Source organism: Miniopterus schreibersii, assembly GCF_964146895.1.
Source record: "Miniopterus schreibersii genome assembly, chromosome: 3".
NCBI lineage: Eukaryota > Metazoa > Chordata > Mammalia > Chiroptera > Miniopteridae > Miniopterus > Miniopterus schreibersii.
This window is the reverse complement of record NC_138103.1, coordinates 17731038-17753097: the sequence shown is the minus strand read 5'-3', so window position 1 is coordinate 17753097 and position 22060 is coordinate 17731038. Positions and strand designations below refer to the sequence as shown.

Sequence of the window (22060 nt, the reverse complement as noted above, 5' to 3'; positions counted from 1 at the left end):
AAGAAAGAAAAAAAAGGAAACTAAATCACTACCATACCCTTCAACCCAACAATCCCACTTGCAGGAATTTATCTGGAAGATATACCTCCAGCAATAAGAAAATGCACACACACAAGGGTATTCACTGCAGTATTATCTGTAATTGCAAAATACTGGAAACTACCTAAATGTCCAAACATAAAGATTGGCTGAATAAACGATGGTACATGCACGCAGTGCAGCTGTAGAAAGAAATGAGGAAGAACTCTGTGAACTGATACAGAGTGAGTTCCGGAGATACCGCTCAGTGAAGAGATCAAAGTACCAAAGAGCAGAAACAGTGTGCTATTCTGTGTAAGAAAAAAGGGGAAACAAGAAGATATACACATACATGCTGCTTTTTTTTTGGTTAATCCTCACCTGAGGGTATTTTTCCCATTGATTTTGTTTTAGAGAGAGTAGAAGGGAGAGAGAGACAGAGAGAGAGAAGTATCAATGGGAGAGAGATACATTGATTGGTTGCCTCCTGCATGTGCCCTGACCGGGGCCGGGGATTGAGCCTGTAGCTGAGGTACGTGTCCTTGACTGGAATCGAACCCACAACCCTTCAGTAGGTGGGTCGACACTCTAACCACTGAGCAAAACTGGCCAGGGCACACATTCTTCTTTTTACAAAAAGAAACACAGGAAGGATATGCCAGAAAGCAATCAATTTGCTTATATACAAGAGGCAGGAAGAATGAATGAAAGGAATAGGGGAGTGAGGGACACATCTTTAAACATACCTATTGACAGTTTTGAGTTTGTTAATATTCCATATATTTTTTTAAAAATTAAATCAATAAGAATGAGAAGGGAAAACCCTAAACTAAAAAAATAAATGAATAAAGACCCACATTTATTTCAAATGAATAGCGTACATACCCTGAAGGGGAAAAGAAAGGAAGGGAGGACAGACTAATTCAAGTAGTTTATAAACACAATACTTAACTCTATACCCTCAGTTTGGAGATAGGTGAAGTACTGGGGATTGGGTGGGAATTGCAAAAAAATTCTGAATTCTTTGTTTACTAAATGATAAATAACTGTAACTTTTTAGATGTGTCTAGAGGATTGAGAAAATAAATCTATCCGTGATGTGACATTGTTGGGAGCCAGAATTCTCACTATGGAAGAGATACAAATCTGAAATGGAAGAAGACAGGAAACAGCCCTCTGGAAATTGATCAGAACCGTAGGTATTGGTATGAACTTATGATTTCTAAAATATGTATATGTATGTGCACATTTGTATGTGTGTAAATGTATGCATGAATAAATGTGTATTTTATGCATATACATGCATATATTTCCTAGCTCTGTTCCTGGAAAGGGCCAAAAAGCCAGACAACCCAGCAGCAATGAGCACATCTAGTGCCCAGATCTTGGTTTCTAATACCATTGCCCATTGAGAGGAACCAGGGCTTTCCAGAGAAATGTCTAATCGCAGGGATGGGCAGAGTAGACACAAGATGAACCTGGAATACCTTGTTACTCCAGAAAGTGTAAGGACTGGTTGAAAAAATGATTGGGGCTTATCACAAGGACATAGCGGCCAGCTTGAAAGGATTCCCAGTGGCTAACTCTGGGACAATTTGAGCATCATATTAATTTAATACAGTAATAAAATATAAAGCATTAAAAAACTGAAATCCATAGGTTCGTGCCAAGAATAGAGAGATAAATAAATAAATGGGAGAAAGGAGGAATCTTACTAACAATAGAATGCTGAGGGCTGACTTTTATATATGAAGAGAGTGCTGATTTTAAAAAGTCAACATTTGCCACCATCCTAGTAAAGGCTGGGTCAGGCAAGAATTATCAATGAATGCCAAGTCTAAGGGGGAATTTTAATGAGGCACAGGATATCTGCATATTCAGAGTGTCTCCCCAAGGACTGATTAGTTACAAAGAAAAAATAAAGTAACTATATGGTGGAGAAACTGGGCAATACCTTAAGCAGGTGACCAAAATTAACAATACCCAGGAGGGACAGAAGGACATCCAGATGTGACACCCCAAGAAAGACATGAAGTCACCTATGCCATATTCCAATCAAGAACACATAACCTCAATTTAATCACAAAGAAACATCAAAGACAGAATGAGGGACATTTTATTAAAGCAAAGGAGGGGAAGGTTCTGTATTCTTCAAAAATGTCAATGTTGTAAAAAAGAAAGAAAGGCTGTGGCAATGCTCCAGTGTAGAGGAGACTAAAGAGACGCGATGATTAAAAGACACAACCTGACCCTAGATTGAACTGGGTACTAGAGGGAGGAAATACGCTATATAGGACATTATTAATGGGCCAATGGATAGACTAGAACATGGACAGTAGAAAACTTTTATGAAGCTGATAACTGTACTGTGGTCATGAAAGAGAATACCCTATCCTTAGCAAATGCATCCTGAAGGATTTAGGAGGGAAGGGGCAGGATGTAAAGGATGTTTGCGAGTGAGTGAGTGTGTGTATGCATGTGTGTAGAGAGAGAGAGAGAAAATGAGAAAGCAAATAAGAAAGCAAATGGGGTATAATATGATAAAAGGTGAAACTGGGTAAAGGGAAAATGGGTGTTCTTTATCCTATATTTTTTACTTTTAATCTGAAATACTACTATACGCATAAAACCAATATAAATAGAAAGCAACTTTGAAAATAAGATATATGATGAATAAATAAAAAGGCACCCAGGTTGGTTATGTGCACTGAAAAAGGGAGGTTTAGGAATGGGAGAGAGGTGTGAAAGACATGGCACCCCAAACCTGAGGCTCCCCTGGAACTAATCATGCAACAAGAATCCTCTTACCACAGTCTTTAAGGCCCACTCTGTCCCTCCTAAAAAAATCTCCATACTCTACAGTTGGAACAACGCAGATTTAACATAATCTCTGAATTTTACTGAAGGGGAAACTGAGGCACAGAAGTTTTGTGTGTTTTTTTTCACGTGGTGGGCCTCTGCCCCCACCCAGCTGCTGTGGGCTCCCCTTCTGCACTGCCCATTGGCTGCACTGTGTAAATAAGCATCTGCGTGGTATTAGTTTCTGTGCCAGGCAACATGGCTCATAATCTTGAAGGCTCTAGCAACCCATTCTGGTGAGTGACCCCATTACATAACTAGAGTCTTGAGCCTCTGGGAGTGGAGGAATGTGCTGGTGAGGCTGCGATGCTGGAAGAAGAAACCAGAATCTCCAGCTCCTCTGGCTCCAGCAGGCTCTGCCCAGCCCCTCCTGGGCCTCTATCGCTTCCACAAAAGCCTCCAGAACAGAAGGGGATTTACACGCCAACGTCTGCAGCAGTATTATTCATGGAAGCCAAAAGGTGAAAGCAACCCCAGCGTCCATCAATGGATGAATGGATAAGCAAAATGTGGTCTATCCCAAAAACAAAATATTGTTCAGCCTTAAAAAGCAAAGAAATCCTGCCACTTCCTACAACCTGGATGAACCCTGAGGACATTATGCTAAGTGAAAAAAGGTAGTCACAAAAGGGCAAATACTGTATGATCCCTTTTACGAAGGGTCAAAAACTCGGGGAGACAGAAAGTGAAATGGTGGCTGCTAGGGGCTGGGGAGGGAGAATGGGGAACCACCTGATAAAGACAGGTTCAGTTGGGGAAGATGAAAAGAGTTCTGGGGCTGGATGGCGGCGATGGCTGCACAACAGTGTGAATGTACAAAGCCTGAGGACACTAGGACATCAACTTCTGCCTCTCGTTATGACAACTCTGGCCAAATCCAAGAGCTTCCCCAATACTCTGACACTGATTTTTAAAAATAACAACAATAATTCATCAACTTGCCTGGGATGATGTACATTCTGATTAATATTTGCTAAATGAAAAACTTTTCAGGGAAATGGCAGGCATGACCTCCCAACAGTCTTTGACTTCACAAATTCCAGGATTTTCTCAGTTGCCCTCTGTGTTCTCCATTCCAGCAATCGCAGCAAGGACAGGCAATAAACAGAGGGGGAGGGGAGACGAAGAAGGCCTTAAAAAAAAGGTTAAGGGAAGGAGGAGAAAGATGCCCTTGCTGGTTGCCTAGGATATAAGGGAAGAAGTGCATGCTATTGGCTGGCTTTGGAGCAGACTTTCAGGAGGCAAACAGGAACTGGCAACAACAGGGGGTGTGTGTGAGGAGTATTTAGGGTGCGCCTTTCTTTGTTTTTTATTATCTTTTACTGAATAGCATGAGATTGAATTCAGAATGTTTTTCTGGGAAGTTGCTTTTCAGAGGCTTTATCTGAACTGACCTTCAGTCCTCCTTATACTAGGTCAAGCCCATTTGAAAAGCAGGCCCTCCCACAGCTCTCTACAGCAGTGGCCCAGCCTACCTACCCTTCTCTTCCCTACACACACACACACACACACACACACACACACACACACACACACACACAGCCACCGCTATTCCTTATAGACATTAACAGGGAGACAGGCCCCCAGAAACTTGCCAGGGTGCTTATGCACAAAGTGCCCCCAGCCCAGCCCAGCTCAAGTACCGCTTCCCAGCTCTTCACTCTACTCTCCATCTCGGCCAGGGTTTCTATTTAGTGCTCATGGGTCCCATGCTAGCTGCTGAGGCACTGATGTTCTTATTTCTGACACCCTGAAGGTTGGGAAATATGAAGCCCCCTCCATTGGCAGAGAAGCACAGAAAGGGCAATGACTTGCCCAGGGTCACACAGCTGCTCAGGAGCAGACCGGCAAGTCTGGGGTTCAGACCCTAACCTCCTGATAGCTAGTCCCTGGCTCACCTCAATCAGAAAACTCCTCTTTATGAGAGGAGCCAAGCTCCATTTCACGTCAGTGAAGACTTGAAAAAGCAAAAAAAGCAAAGTTGTGGCTGCAAGCTCCCAGGTACCCCTCAACTCCCAGCTGACCTGGCAGATATAAAGTCAGTGCTGTCACCTGTACTCCATGCCCTTCCTGGAATTCCAAGACAAGTGCAGGCTTTGAAGGTCAGGCCGTGAAATTGATGCCTACCTTTTCCATAGGCAAAAAAACAGAAGCCAAATCCTATTTTTCAAACAAGAAGTTCAAACGATTCATTCTCTTGTCTCAGGCATGTTTACTAAGTTACTGCTCTAAGTGAATTCAGAATGCAGAGCAAGCTGACACGAGCACACATCCTAGTGAACACTCCTTTAGCTGCAGGGACAAGGGCACCCTGGTCTTTCTTTTAGTATTCAACTTCTGAAAATTTAGGGGCCCTGTGATTTTCTTGGTTTCAGAATGAGTCACCCATCACACTGAGGCAGAGCAAATTTCTTTGCAAACCAGGTATGGGATAGGAGGGTCCTGGGGTGCACATTCATTTCACACAACTTCCTTGTCTGGACTTAAATGTGGAGGAGGTGTGAATTTTGGGTGCTGCATTTGTAGAAAAAAACATGTTAATGCCACATTCAAATCAGGTCATGGCAAAATTGTGACTTGTGGCCACATGCCTTTTTACTCCTGTGCTTTAAGCCACCTTTTTAAGTAAAGATTTCACCACTAACATGGGACGGCAGGGTAGGCAGAGGGGAACTGGTGTCAGCATCTCTTTACTGAAGAGTCACCTGTGCCTGTTACAACCAGGCTGTCAATAAGCCCCCAGATCCAGAGAGAATGCAAGAAGCTTGCTAGAGAAGAGATAATTTGGAGGGAAAAGGCACCTACCCACCTCAAAACAGGGAGAAGACAGCCCTCAGGGGATGGGGACACTGAAATACGGTGGCTTTCTAGGGGAGGGTCTGCTGTTTGTGATGGCCCAGCACCTATGCTCCCTTCTGATGAACACTCGTCACTTTTACTGAGGGAGTCACTTTAGGGCAGACAGGTGACCCAGGCCTGGTCAATGAGCACAGAAAATCCCTCTCCAGGGGTGGGCAAGCCAGGCCCATCAACATGAACAGGCATCGGCCCCCAGACTTTAGCTGCAGCTAATGGGAAGAAGCAGCTCCCTCTCCACTAGGTGGTAAGTAACTTGGCAGGATATGAGCCTGGCGCTGCCAATGGTCATCTTGGCACCTGGGTCCAGCCCCACCTCGCCTCCCAGTTACATAAACAATTATCCTCTTTTTTGCTTAAGACAACCTGAGTTGAATTTCTAAATCTTACAACCTCAAGCATATCAAGATACCCTCATTAAAAAAAGTTATCACACGAATCATATTTTCTATACTCATAATTTCCAGAAGGGAAGACCTTAGGCTTGAGAAGACCCTCCAAGGCCCACAGTAAATAGCGCTACAAGTCTGCAAGCCAAGTCTCCCATCTCTCAGGCACCTCCCCTATCTACACTGTCCTTTGGCTTGAAACTGAATTAGGAAATGTGCCTGATGCCCTTCCAAGTCACAGGAATGAACAGCTGTGTGGTTTCATCCAGCCACACCTTCAAATATGAGAATAACTAAGACATCAAATATATGGTTTAAAAAGCCCCAGAATACAATTTCTGCTGCCCAGTTAGGTGTCTGTTTGATGGAGGGGCCTATGAAAGCCCCAGAATACAATTCCTGCTGCCCAGTTAGGTGTCTGTTTGATGGAGGGGCCTATGAAAGTTGTATTTATTTATGTTGAGCTGGATGGGAAGACTAATGCATGTTCGAGAAAATAAGAAGGCACCAAATGCTGAGGGGTCATTGAGAGCCATGCTCGACTGAGCGCTGACATCAGCACCAACCGAACAAGCAAAACCTCTGGGGAAATTTCAGGGCCCTGTCTGGCATAACCTGGCTGAGGGACTGCCTGGAAAATAGGTTTTTGGAAACTGGTGAACATTTTCCCTTGCCCCTCCACAGGGCAGGCGGCTCAGCATGCAGGAGGCCTTGCCCCAATCCCAACAGTGAGCTGGACCTGCAGCTTTGCCGATGCTCTGAGGCCCCTGTGCATGAGGACTGGGCCGCCAGGCTGACTCATTTGGTTGTGTGCTTAAGGCCAAACTGCCCTGTCCACACCACGGTTAGTCACAGCCCAGCCCTGGTTAGAGAGCAGCCCTTAAAAGGACTGGAATGAAAGAGGGTAGCATCTTTCCAAAACAAAATTGATGAGAACACAAAGTACAAAATGGGGTAAAGTCATCCCTTTGCCCCCTGATGTGGCTACAGGACAGCTAAATCTAGGGCTTAAGCAGATAATTTTCTCCTGAGTTTAAAAAAAAATATCTAAATGATCCAAGTAAGCAAACAAGTATGGCTTCCCTTGTGTTTGCCCCTCTCCTTCCCCCTTCACCAAAGTGGTACTTGTTGGTAAAGATTTTCCCAGCCAAAAGAGAATTTCTAAACCAAAATGCTTACTGCACACTTTGAACAGTAATAAAAGCATACTGGAGATCTAAACCTTAAAAAGAGGGCCAGGTGGCACCAGAGAGATGCTTTGGTGATACTTATCGAAACGTGATCAGGGCATTCACTGAGAACAGCCACGAAAATCAGAATGGGGCCAGCGGGGGCGGGGAGTGAGGGGGGCGAGGCGGGGCGGGTTTTGGCTGCATAATTGCAGCAAACTCCCCCAAGCAAATGAGTTCCCAGTCACTGATTTACTGAGCCACTCCATTTCCCAGCGTCAGATGCCTGGGACTAGGGACTCACACAGTCCAGGCTGATGGGCCAATAAGAGCTGGCTTCAGAGCAGCCACTGCTAGCCCAGGACCCAGGAGGACCACTGGCAGGAAATAGTCTTCACACCCCAGGGGAGAGCACAGTTGAGAGCCAGAGAGAGCCCATGCCTGTCCTAGGGGGTGTGGTGGGAGCTCACTTCCAGCGATCAGAGCCCCTAGCCCACTTACACCCCATCACCTCTTTCACCCAGAGTGTCCCGAGCTGTGGCCAGGGGCCCCAATCTGTGTGGCTGTGTGCCCGGCCTACGACACAAAGAACTGGACAGTTAAAGCTTGCTTAATTCCAGAACAGACCACTCTCCCCAGATTGAGAAGGTCTTAGCATCTAAATAGAGGGAAGTAAAAAATAAAACAGAATCATTCCTGACAAAGGCAAAAAAGAGGACTGAACTACTCTGCTTATTTAGCACATAGGCAGCAAACACAAGTGTACCTCACTCTAAACAGACAGGACTTTTAAAAATTCTTAATGTAAGAATACAAGGGATTATATTTCATTATTTGATTCAAAAAACCCAATCTTATTAAAAGCATGTAAGTTCATTAAACACTGCCCCCTTTTCTTCCTGCAGTGCACTGGAAACAATGACTTCTGTCAAAAATCATAATCCAGGTTATCAGGAATAATAAGAACAGCAATAACGATAAAAACAGTGATGATAATAATAGTAGTAGTAGCAGCAAATATTTGACAGGGGCCAAGCACTGTTCTGAGCATGTTACAAGAATCAATGCATTTAATTTTTGTAGTAACAAAGTAAATACTATTTGTCACCTTCTTTTTAAGGATGGGGAGGCACAGGTTAAGAGTACAGACCCTGCCCGGCCGGGTGCGGCTCAGTGGTTGAGTGTCAACCCTGAACCAAGAGGTCACTGGTTGGGTTCCCGGTCAGGGCACATGCCTGGGTTGTGGGCTCGATCCCCAGTGGGGGGCGTGCAGGAGGCAGCTGATCAATGACTCTCTCATCATTGATGTTTCTATCTCTCTCTCCCTCTCCCTTCCTCTCTCTGAAATCAATAAAGATATATTAAAAAAAAAAAAAAAAAGAAAGAGTACAGACCCTGCTCTAGGTCACCCATCTAGTAAAAGCAGGCCTTATACTGGATCTACTTTCAAATGTCTGGGTTGTTTAGAGCAGCGATTTTCAACCAGCGCACTCCAAAAGTTTTTAAAACATGCAATACTTGACTATTTAGTCTTTTCCCTTAGATTGTCAAATGAAAAAATGACAAAAGTTAACACAACAATAGTTGTCCAGTGTGAATGAATCAAAATTACACCTATTTTTTTGTCAGATCGGCAAAAAGTATTTTTTGGTGTGCTGCAGAATTTTAGTATTGAGTTTATGTGTGCCATGAGGTGACAGAGGTTGAAAATCGTTCATTTGGAGTGAGGTTCACAGGTGTCAGGAATGAAGAGAAGCACTCACTGACACACAAGGGGGACCAGACACAAATGACAGCCTGACTCGCAGCACGGGCAGCAGGGCAGAGTTCATGGGCACACTCACCTTCACTCTCCCCACTCGTCTTGATGCCTTTTGAACCACCCTCTGTACCTTTAGCCTTCTCGGCATCATCTTGGGCATCCTCAGTGGGCCCTTTCTCCTCATCTTCCTCCTCCCCAACGTTTTTGTAGTTGGGTCTCTTTTGCACCCGCCGCTTGCCCTTGTGCTTGTTCATCTCAAGGGACCGCTCGAGTGTCTCGGTGGGTTTAATAAAGCATCGAACGCTGGGCTTGGCCTAGGAAAGTACAATCAAGACAAGAGCCGGGTTTGAACCTTTGCATCTCACTGGAACCTATCAAGCTGTCGGAGAGTTTCTGCCCCAAGAAATTCATTTCCAAACAACAAATGCTACCTCCTAGTTGTTGTTATGACTATCATTAACATCATCATTATTAAATAATTGACACAATAGCACGAGCGAGCATTTACTACCCACAATCCTAAGTCAGAAACTGCACTTCACCAACACCAGTTCCATGCTCCCAAAGGTCAGTCACTTGCATAAGAAACTTCAGTTAACACTTTATGGTATTTTGTATGTGCCAGATGTGTTCTAAGGACTCTGACTATATTACCTCACTTAAACTTTACAACCCTATGAAGCAGTACAACTGTTATCCTCATTTTACAGATGAGGAAACTGAGGCTCAAAGATGTTAAATGACCCACCCAAGGTCAACCAGGAGGAAGCAGAGCTGGCATTCAAACCCACATGCCATCTGCACAATTCATGTCTTAACTACAGCACATTGATGTTGTTATTAACTCTTATTTAAATAAATTTGTTTTAAAAGAAACAGTGTATTGCTGAAGGAAATGGAACACCCGTGTACCTTGCTATTATAAAAATAAATAACAGAAAAGAAAAGCAAAGTGACTGAATATAGCCAAACACTGGCTTTCTTTAGAAGGGAAGAGAGTATCAGTGATGAGTTAAAGCTCAGATTCAAAGGAAGCTTACCCCAAAGAAAGATTTCCCTAAAAAGTCAGAAGGCTTCTAAAGAGAAATGAAGGTGGCCTGTTGGTTGCAGCACCAGTGGTTCATGTCCCACATTCTGGAAAACATGGCTGTATCTCAGTCCTTATAACAACCAGGAGATATAAGGATTACCAGCCCCACATTATAGTTGAGAAAACAGAGGCTCAGAAATGTTAAGTAAACTGACTTGCCCAGTGTCACACAGCTACTAAACAGCAGTCAGAATTTTAATAGAAGTTTGCCCAATCCCAAAGCCCAAGCTCTTCCTAAAATCACAGAGCTTACCCAGGAGCTCAAGCTCAGTTCCATAGTTCGTACTCTCTAAAAAGTACATGCAAATGGGCCAGGACTAGAAAGGAACAAAGACAAAAGGAAACTGATTTGTTTGGGGCAGGATTCTGATTGAAGTGTTTTTCTCTTTCCAGAGTCTGGATGATGTTCAGATATCATTCTGTCATTTAAAAAGGGAAAAGTTTTCAAGTAAACTTTTCCATTATCTTGATACGGTTTATCCATCTTCTGAATTTACCCCAAACAACCACCAACTGTATTCTGGGGGCTACTGCATCTTGCCAATAAGTAGAATGAGCTCAAGGAACACAAATTAATTTCAATAACACTCAAAACAAAACATAATTGAAAGCTAAATTAGCATCCAAATCCAAACATTAATTTTTATTTACCGACTTAAGATTATTCATCCACAAAAATGACAGATCAATTGAGACATGATTCTAGTGTCCAGGAAACCCAGATAGTGCATTACAGACGCCAACCACCAAGAGCCCAGAGCACTCCGAGAGTGCACAACTTGACAGACAGCATCCGTCAGAGCCCACTCAGGATGCTGTGTGATCAAACACTGCCCCAGATGCCCCCAGCCTCTCATGAGGGACCTGAACCCGAAAAGTTAGGGCCCCAAGATGAAGTGACAGCTTCCTCCAATCACCACTTACTCCCAGTGAATGTTAGAGCATGTCATGCATAACAAAGCTTTCAGGGACAAAAAACCAACACCAAACACGGAGCAAAACCCCCACCCAGTTACAAGTTCCAAGGAGAAATTCACAAGTATGGATGAAGAAACCTCTCCCCGAGCTCTGTGTGGACACAGATGTACAGAACTGACAGAAGTAAGGGAAGTAAAATGCTGCACAAAGTCCAGGGCTGGTCAGAGCTGTGTGAGCCGTAGCTAAACTCTACCTTGGCTGCAGGGCCTCTCTGACCTTCAGGTTCCTGGTCTAAACATCAGGAAAGTAATTCTGACAAAACTAAATGAAATCATGGCTATAAAGTTCCTTCAGAGCCTGGCATTAGAGTAAGCATCCAACATACGAATAACAGTTACCTTCCTTTCCCTGCCTACATTTAAAAAAAATCAACTATGAAAATGAATTTTAAAACTTTCCAAAGGGATTTGCTTTTCTCAGAGATCAGGTATTGGGGAGTGGAAGAAGGGAAGGCATGCTTGCTGGGGAAATTTCAAACCTTTAAAATGTAACCTACCCAGAAAACTGCTGGAAATAACCTAAATGTCCGTCAGCGGGGAGTGGTTAGGTAATTATGGTTTGTCCACAGAGATTGATGGACTGATACAGAAACAGCACTGGGATGAAAAGGCAAGAGCAGGGGACACAGTAGGGCCCCTTTTAAGCTTTCCAAAGGCTCTACCTAATGGTATAAACACAATTTTTCTTGGAAAGCTGCATAAGAATATATTAAGATTTCATCTTTGGGGGAAGAAGGGGGGGGGGCGGTACTGTGTGCACACCCACACAAGAGCACTAAGATTTTTTCATTTCTGTACCTTTCCATTAGGTCTGAAATTTCTAATCATGCATGCACATTTTTAAAAAAAATTCAACAAGGATCATCTGGGTATTGGAATTATAGACTTTATTTTCCCTCTTTTTTGTCTATATTTTTTAAAAACCCTGTTTTTTTTTCATAATAATGACATCAAAATCCCACAGTTACCATGGAGAAACTGGTAAGGGTTGGCTGGGAAACAGGCAGAGATTCCAGATCATTCCTGCTGCTCTGTTCAAGAGACTTGTGGCTGCCAGTCTCCCAGGAATCTACGCGTTACACTGGATAATTCCGGATGTTCCAGATGGAAAACCCCCAGGGGAGGGGAGGGGTCCTTGTTCATCCTACTCCCCGCCGTGCTCTCAACTGACACCATACCAGGTGCCTGGAACAGGGCAGGGCCTCAGTGGGGTGGGCTGATGAGTGAATTCATGGCTGCCTATTCTTTACTGTATCCAAAGTGAAGGAAAGAACAACAAAAAAAGGAAGAAAAGGCAGGAAGGAAAGAAAAAAATTGCCTGACACCCTCAGCAGCTGAACTTCACACAGTGGAAGACCAAGCGTGATGAAACTAACCAAAAGTGAATAAAAAATGAGAAGGCCTGGATTTTTCTTCACATAAAGCAAGCACGCCAAGCATGTCTCAGAGAAGAATATTCTGAAATAAGGTCTGTGTTTCCCAAATGCCACAGGTGGGGTTTCACCAAATACTCGTCTCCCAGGGACCTGGAGCCTGAGCTGCAGGAGGAGCGAGGAGATCCTGGGCCGTCCTTGATGACCACACATTCCACTGAATACCCGGGTACCCAACTGTGGGGTGCAGGGGGAGAGCCTTGGGTTCTGGCTGGACATTTAGGTTGGTTTCTGGGGTCAGGGCGAGCTGAAGGCCAACAATGTGATTTCAGGGGTGGCCTAAGGGCTCAAGTGCTCCCTAAAGTGTCTGCCCCTGCCTGCTGGTTAATGACACCTTCCACCAGCCTTCATCTATACAGCCTAAGGCTTTGGTCCTTGCTTAAAAGTTGAATCCTTGAGGTGACTCCCCAGAGGTCAGCGATAACTAAGGACTTTCAGGTGCTGCAGGATCTGAGAGCAGGTTCTGCAAGGGCAGTGAGGGGTGTCAGGAGCAAGGGGTCAGGAAAGGACGGAAACATGCAAGGCCTGGGCATCTCTGAGTGAATGAGAGGCAGTGTGGCTAATGCCCTAGATGTCAAACAGAACGTTCTCCCCTAGGTCTGGGGCGCCCCCTATTAGGGCCTGGACACAGACTGCATGTGAAAAGCTAGTTGCAGTCAGTCAGTCAATCAAGGATTCCATTTACAGTTAAAAAACAAAACTACTGATTCTAAACATGTACATATATCTCATGTTTTCCTGTGCTGACAGATATTTGCATGAAACTACACCAAGCAAGGTCTGGAAGGATACACAAACTGAAAATAGTGGTTCCTTCTGAGGACGATACTGAGGTTGGGGAACTTTCACTTTCTACTCTAGTTGATTCTACATCATTCAGTTGTTTTACCCCAGGAAAGTATGACCAGTGCCATTTAAACGTAAAGAATATCTTGAAGGAATGTACCTAATGCTACTGAACTGTACGCTTAAAAATGGTTACTCCATCATAAATGGTATTTGTTATATGTATTTCACCACAGTTTCTAAAAGATACCTTTACAATAAAGGCACCTCTGGAAATCAAAATGGTGATTAGCTGGGGGAGGGCGAGGGGATGTTAGTTATAGACCGGGAAGGAGCTGAATGGATGACAGAAATGTTTCCTATCTTTACCTGCATCACATACAAATGTGATCATATTACACCACCATTAAAGATACTACACTTTTACGCACTTTATTTATATTATCCCTCAAATTAAAAAAAACAAAAACATTTACTTAAAGGATTTTCAAAAAAGTCAGATTGTCGTAATGCCCTAAATACAAACTAAGAGCCAATTAGACAACTTGGGAAGCTGGATTCACTGCTGTCACCAGGGGACAGACCTAGTCACTCACTGAGCCCTGACTAGACACCAAGTGCTGGGCTGAGAGCAAAGAAGCCCAGGGCATGCCTTCACAGTGCTCACAGTCCAGCCAGGAGTAGGTGATGTACTTTCGTGCATCTCGTGTGGAAACTAGGTAGAAAAGGTCATTGGGGGAACAAAGGAAGGAGTGGGAACTATGGGAGGCCCGGGGTGTGTGTAGGTATGGAGGGACAATTAGAGCTTCATGGAGAAGGAAATGACTGATGGAACCTTGCATATTAACAGTTCACCAGAACGCTCAGAAAGGTAACACTAGGAAGGACAGCTCAGTGCTTCAGCCTTTATTTCTGTCAAGGCCAAAGTCACCTAGAACGGGTGTGCTTGGTGACAGTGGTGGTGCCCTGGGACACAAAGTGCTTGGCCAGCTCCCCAGGTGGCAACATGCACATGGGAAGTCAGGAGGTGGCGCTGGGCCAGGCGGGCAGCCTCTCCAGCCAACTGTTCATGAAGGAGCTCATGTTGCACAAGGCCTGGGAAGTGTTACTGGGGTGTCCCTGCCTCAGCACCTGGTAGATAGTGTTGGGTGGGTTTTTTTTGTGCCCACTCAGTGGTGCAATGGGGAGGGGAGAAGGCAGTGGCTGGAGAGTGGCAAGAGAAAGGATTGTGGGAACAGCAGGCAGAATCTTGGTTGGAGGAAAGGAGGGAAAAAGAGACTGGTGACTAGAGGGGATAAGTGAGGGAAAGGACAGGTGACATGGCCCCGGAATTCTGTCTGAATCTATAGGAGTGGTCACGGTGATAATGCTAAGGAAGCTCACCTTCCAGGCTCTCCCAGGCCTAGCCCACTCCCCTACTGAGGAAATAACTAGAATCCTTTTGTTCAAACAGCTCTGCTAAGGGAAGGGAACTAAGAGAAAGAGGCAGCCATATGATTAACAAGAACATGCACAACGTAAGGGCAGACCTGAGCCCTGACCTCGGACCCACTTACTGGCCAAGCAACCCTGACCAAATGAGCCTCACGTGTAAAAGAGCCAAGAGCAGCTCCACCAAGTGAGCTGAGATCCTGAATGCAAAAATGCCTGGAACAGTGGGGCACACTAGAAATAGTTATTTACCTTCCAACCCCTGGCAAACAGATCACTAGCATGGAAGAGAGGGCAGGGGAGGGGCTAACCTTTAAAAAAACAATCGCACTCTCTGTTTTAAACTTGACTCCCTCGCAACTTACTGTTCACCGGCTTTCTGGTTTGTTAGTAGGCTAGATTCCCCAAAGTGCTCCCAGGCCACTAGACAACCTCCCCAACCTCCAGCCTCGGGGCTGGGACTGGTGGGGTGTACAGCACAAAGATGACATGGGATCCTCAGGGATGCTCAAGCAGCCAGAGCCTGGGCTCAGTGCCCTACTCACCCTGGTTTGAGTCCTGGCTGCCCTGCTTACTACCTTCTCCTCTATGGGCCTGTTTCCACATGCATCAAGTGGGCCTCATATTAGCATTCCCCCCCAGGGCTGCTGAGTGGTGCCAAGGGGCAGCACACCTCCTTGTTATTTTTCCCAGGTAGTAATGATGGTCAGTAACACCCAGCAGGCACCTAAAATGTGCCCAGCACTGCTCTGGGAACTGCACAAACACTAACTCACATTATTCTCCGAACAATCGAATGGGGCGAGGAGTTGCAGGCGAGTGGCCTGCAACTGGCCGGCCCAGGTCACTGGCGAGTGAAAGGCAGAGCCAGGATTTGAACCCAGGAGGTACAGCTTCAGTGGCCCTGTGTTCAACCCTTCTGCTGCACTGCTCCAACATTCATCCCCTGCAATAAGTACTTGCTGAGCCTCCCAATGTGGGGCCAGCCCCACAAATGACTGGTGTAAAAGCATGACACTAGGTCACACTAATCAGAGAAGCAGGTAGCCAGCACTGTGAAGCAAAATCTCAGGGACAGTTTACGTATCACTCATTAGGTGGCCCTCTGACCTATCACTATGGCCGATCATAATGTATAGTTGTTTTCCATTTTTGTCTCATATATACAGAGCTCCCAATGTCATGGGGGTCACGGTGGCCTAGGTTTACATGAACCATAACCAATGGCACCGCAGTATGTCTTTACAACTGGCTACAGAAGGAAATAGGCAGATAATTGCAGCAGAGTGAGCCTCTTCTCATTCCAGAATGAGGTGATCAGCAAGCAAACATCAGACAGAATACACTCCAGAGTGATGTATGGGTGCAAGTGCTACATGCCAAACCCTGAGTAATGTGGGGCTGCTGAACCAAGGCCCAAGTGCGTGTCCAGAATGCACAATTGCAACCACATCAGCGAGGCATCTGGGCTATGCTGCCAAATTTAATGGGGAAAATAAAACCTAGCGAGGGGGAAACATGAAGAGGTAGCAGGCCACTTTCATTAACAAGAGGAGCATGGCATCCTTCTCCGTGAATTGGCTGATTATCAGGGAGCGTTGCAGCTGCAGAGGCATAAACCAAAGAAATGCCCATTTATCTGGAATCAGAACAATCTCAGCACTCAGGAGGCTTGCACTGCACACTCGCTCAGCGCTCTTTGTGAGAAAGCAGGTAACATCAAGACTGTACTGTGACTTCCTAGAAAGCAACCTCTGAGGTGCTGCTGCGTTTGCAAGAGACCAGCCTTATTCCCCTAGCCTACTCCACCCAAGGTCATCTTCTCTGGCCCCCTCAATGCCACATCTGGCAGTCAATCAAGAGCTAATGAGTGCTTGTGGGATGAATTAATCACAAGATATTTATGACTGAAGAGGCACGTTTGACACTCATGCAAAATAAAACGTACTCTCTTTCATTAAACACTGACATGCCGAGAACTTATTTAGTATGTCTTTAGGAAAAGTATTTTACTATATCTTCTTCTCTGAAAAGAGATAATGGACTGTGAAATATTGGTGACTCTCAGGTACCCAAACATTTGGTCCAGAACCCTACATCTCATGCTAAACTGGAAGTGACTATCACTGTAGATGATGACACAGGACACAAAATAGAAACATCATGAAGATGTGGGGCTGGACGCCTGCAATCCCCTGCAACTGGGTGACAACAGAATGACGACTTAACCTCTGGGAGTGTCGGCTTCCTCGTGCAGAACGTGAGATAACACTACCTCCCTCTCTGGGTTATTACGAGCCTCTGCTCTTCTTCCTCAAGATTGCTGTGGCCATTCTGGTCTTCCGTGGTTCCAACCAAACCTGCTTTCTATTTCTTCCCAGATACAATCTTAAAATTGTGTTGACACATTTGTTTATTGTTTTCCCCAACCAGAATGTCAGAACAGTGACCTCATCCACCTTGTTCACCCTGTGTTCCCTGAGGCAGGCAATGTGTGGATGCTCCAAAAATCCTCGTGGGAGGGAGAAGAAAAGGGGAGCGAGCAGCCAGCCAGCCTGGCAGTAAGTGCTTGACAGATGAGCACTGCTCTTACTAGGGAATGACCCATCCAGAGCTCAAGTGTCACCCAGAACAATACTGTTTGAGTGAAATAATGGACTTCTCCCTTTGCTCATGAAGCTTTTGAGATCTGTCCCCGTGCCTGGCTGGAGGTTACCAGGATGTCCCCTAAAGTAAGCCTATGAGCATCGAGGTGAGTGGTTAGTGGGCAGTCATTCAGGCCAGCCAGTGCCTCAGAACTCACTGGAAACCCCACTAACCGTCTCCTGGGACGAGTTCTACCCACCTGCCACATCTACTATCCTCAGTCAGGCAATGAGTGACTCACATCACTCCCCTCCCAATCCACTGGCATTAAATCGCTGGAGCACCCAGAGAGAAAAGTGAATGAAGTGGCCCTTTTTTCACCATGTGCAGCCCTCCAGCCTCCTGTCAGGAGAAGCACCCCTAAGCAAAACGAAGTTTCCTGGCAGAGGACTTTGGCACTGACCAAAACTGCATTTTCTTGGCTCATTAGAGATATGGTACTTGATTCCCTCAATGAGATTCGTTATTTCAAGACAACAGATGTTTACTGCAGGAAGCATGGTAAACACTGGGGACACAAAGGTTAAGATGGTCCCATTCCTCCCAGTAAAAACTGCCAAGTCCTCCAATGGTTAACAAGGTGCCTTGGACCCTCATTCCCTTCCCTACTACTAGCTCTGCCTCAACACGCTGCTCCTTTCTGTTGCTCTAACACACCAGGCACTGGCTTTTGCACTGGCTGTCCTTTCTGGCCGAAATGCTCTTCCCTCAGATACCTGCACGACTCAGTCCCTCACTTCCTTCAAGTCTATGCTCAAATGTCACCTTCCCAGCAAGTCCCAGCCTGGCCACCCTGTGGAGAACTGTATCCCACCAAGCCGCCTAGCACTGCCCCCTCCCCTCCCTACTGATGCTTTTCTGGAGTACTCTCCGCACTCGAACATGCTGTTACTGTTCCTCTCGCTCTTTCCACTATAACACAAGCTCCCGGAGGTCAGGGGTCTTTGTCCTATGCCTAGAACAGAGCCTGGTACATGCTTAATAATTTGTTGACTACATAAATGAATAATGCTGACCCAGCTTCAAGAAACTGAAAGTCTAGTTAAAAAACTAGGGCCAGGCTACTGATGAAAACTGACAAGGCCCCAGGGGGAGACACCAGAAGTAGGGGTGCCTCGTTTTTTTGTCCTCACCCTTGATTCCCCCAATTTTAGCAGAAACCTGAAAGAAGTCACCAATGGCTCAATGTAGACTGGTCTCCGGAGAGACTCACTCAGCAGGGTACATCTGTCTCCAGCCCCGTGGCCACCCTCGCCCATTCTGGGTCATGCTGCCAGGCAAACACAGAAGAGCCAGCTGGGGTCTGAGTCACAGAACCTTCTCCACCCCAACCCCACTTTCCCACTCTGTTTTACCCTGTTGGCTCCTCCAGGAAGTGACCAGTCCATCTGAGAACCCCTGCCCTTCTCTGGCTCACTGAACCAGACAGAAGCAGCACCCCTGGGTCCTCCGGTCCAGCCACTTGCAGCCCTGGCTAAATAAAGGCTATCCCTCCGTGAGTCTCTACACTCTTGACTTCTATTAGGTGTCCAGCCCCACTATCTGCACAGGAGAAAGGGAGAGGTGACTGTTTCTAAGACGTCTCTCATCTACCACGATGCCCTACTTGATATGTGGAACACGCTGCACCCTGGATTCTCTTTGATCCTGTCAAATCCTCTTACATGTGAACCAGAGCTGCCACACGCAATACCTCTCTAGGCAACAATGGTGCCTGGGAGCTGTAATTCCACTGAGGAATTATGAACAGGCCACAATGGCGCTGCAAAAATGGAGAACACACATGGGTTCTAAATCTTCTGTGGCAATGTTTGCAACTGTGCCAAGTAAGACCCTTGATCTATAGAAGTCTACCTTTTCTCCTTCAGTGTTCACAATCAACCCTCTCCCTTTCCCTATTACCACTCTCAGGAAGAAGAACATGTGTGCTTCAGAACCAGCACAACTAACCAGGGGTCACAGGTAAGGTCAGGGTCACTGAAAGACTTGAACTCCAATTGGGGGGTCTCTTCTGCCTGCTGCATTCAATATGCGGGAAGCTCTGCTGCTGTCTGATCAAGCCTGGTTTAGAGAGAGCCCTGAAGCAGCAACCAGGGGGCCTCAAGCCCATGATTCTGCTTCTGCAAACACAAGCAAGAGAAGCCAGGCTGCTACTTTGTCAGCCGCTGGCTCCACAGGCCATGTCCGGGCAGAGTGTTCTGCTGGCAGAGGGCCCGGCTCCCAGGAAGGATGGGTGTCAGTCACAGAGAACTGGCAGCTAACATCCCAGGTATACACTCAATGTTTGGGATCCCCAGAGAATCATCTGGTGACCATCACAACTGGCTGAAATGATGCCTACAGAAACATGGTCAGCATCCTCATTTGGGACAAACAAGCCTATTCTGCCCCCGAATTCTGCCTCCATTCTGAATTCACAGCCAGCCAATGCACATTAATGGGTTAAGTATTTGCACTTTCCAGAGATTGTACTTAAGGCCGGCTGAATCAGAGTGCCCAGAGTGTACACAAAGGGCTCAGACCACTGCTACTAAATGGCCACGTTTACTATTAGTGCAGTCACCATCACTGTTATTGTTGCTAACACTTGGCCCTCCATGCCTTTATGCCTGGTTATGAGGCACCTCCCTAAGGGTACACTGAGTGTGCCTCAGTTAATCATACAGAGAAAGGTCCCAAATAGGGTACATAAGGTTGTACTGCAGCCTCAGAAACTAAGATCACGACAATGATAACGTCTAATATTTATGCCTTGATGTGTGCTCGGTTTTGGAATAAGCACTTTATGCTGCATTTAACCTTCTCCAAAAATTCATGTTTGTTATTCTAATTGGAGAGGTGAGGAAACTGTGGCTAGGAGAAGTGGATTAACTTGTCCTGGAGAACACCTAGTGCGATGAGGAGCCAGGATTTGAGGAGACCAAGGAATCTGGCTCCAGCATCCACTCCACTAGCTGCCTCTTAAGGTGGAATGTGGAACAACACCAACGGCCACCCACTCTCACACTCCTTCCCCAAAAGCCTGCCTATGAGCAAAGAGAAGGTGGCATGTGAGGGTTAGGCCCTGAAGCTATTTCTGTTCTGAGAGTCATTAAGAACATCACGAGGGCCCTTGTGACCCCATCACCAGTTCACCCATCGAGTCATTCACTCCTGCAGTGAGCACCCACCCACTGCAGTGAGCATCTCTGGCAAGCCCCATGATGGCACAAGCGATGTAGGCATCTCCAAGACATCCCACGGGGGATAGGAAGCCCAGTGAAGGCAGGGGTCATGTATTTTCTGTGCACCACCACATCTCTGATGAGGAATGAATGAATGAATGAATGTAAGAACTAAGGAAACTATCCACAGAAACCCAGGAGGAAAAAAGTCCCTACTTTAAAAAAAGTATCTATAGGTCATGAGGCATGTCCCATAATCTAATCTATATGTTTGTTTTGCAAGAATAATGAGATGTTAGCAGTTTCAGAATTAGTGTTCTCTTACTCTATTTCCCTGACAAGAAACACACTATCTGCTCTGCATTAGAATTATAGCAAGAAATTATCCCTTAGTAGGAACCATATTATTTTAATGCACAGATGAATTTCAATTAGACATTTATCTACCATGCTGATGTATTTTAAATTTAACCCTAAATTACAGACTTTTCAAATAACTCTGCTCTCCCCTCTGCTTCTCTCTCTCTTTAATTTTGGTTTGGTTTTGTGAAAGGTCTGCTGGTAAAAATGAAGCAATACCAGTAACTTATCTACAAATTACGGGAAGGAGAAAGTAGGTTAAAAAAGACCAAGAAACTTAAAACAAGTATGACCAAACCACATCCGAGTTAGGCAGGAAACAATAGGAGACTGTTCTTGCTCAGAGGGAAGGAAGGTAAATCTCACCAGGACTATTGTCAAACAAGTCATAAATGAGATTCACCTCCACTCTTCCCAAATTTTATCTGCAGTCATCAGAATACAACAAACTTTGATTTCGCACTAGGGAAAGGTAAAAACCGGAAGTAGAAAGCTGACACTTTCACTTGGGCTGGCAATTCCTTCCATGCTCAAAAAAAATCTCATTTTCAGTTCAGGCATCCACCACAACGAGCAGCTGTGTGTCTATCACATGGAAGGAACAACCTTTATCCCAAGCGGAAGCCATAGGGTAAAAGAACAAATCTCTTAAACTCTCCCTCTGATTAGATGGTTTGACTAAAGTGGGTATCCTAAGCTGAGAAGTCACCAGTAACTTTCTGCAAGTAGCTTTTGCTCAAATTGTAAACCCCTTGTATCAATGTCAATATTCTGCTTGTGGTACTTAAAGTTTTGCATGATGTTACCAATGGGGGAAAACTAAGGAAAGAGTGTTATTATTTCTTACAAAGGCATGCCAATCAATTTAAAAAGAAACCCTGCAGCCCTGGCCAGTGAGGCTCAGTAGGTTGGAGTGTCACCCACCAAGAGGTGGTGGGTTCAATTCCCAGTAAGTGCACATGCCAAGGTTGCGGGTTCAATCCCCGGTCAGGGTGCGTGCAGGAGGCAACCAATCGATGTTTCTCTCACATCAATGCTTCTTTCTCTCTCTCTCGCCCTTCGTCTCTCTAAAATCAATTTTAAAAAACCCTGCAAACCCCAGCACCACAACGATCTCGGG

At 45.5% G+C, this 22060-nt stretch overlaps 1 protein-coding gene across 9 annotated transcripts in view; it reads right to left on the bottom strand.

Moving 5' to 3' along the window:
- The window catches only part of CLEC16A (C-type lectin domain containing 16A), a 199126-nt gene that overhangs the window by 141960 nt on the left and 35106 nt on the right, over nt 1-22060 (bottom strand). For 6 of the 9 annotated variants that reach the window (XM_081131421.1, XM_081131426.1, XM_081131420.1 and 3 more), the window contains one exon: nt 9136-9367. In XM_081131421.1, the coding sequence (XP_080987547.1) occupies nt 9136-9367 (232 nt within the window). The remainder of the gene's footprint in view (nt 1-9135; nt 9368-22060) is intronic. The other 3 variants (XM_081131424.1, XM_081131422.1, XM_081131428.1) reach the window with 1 other exon arrangement.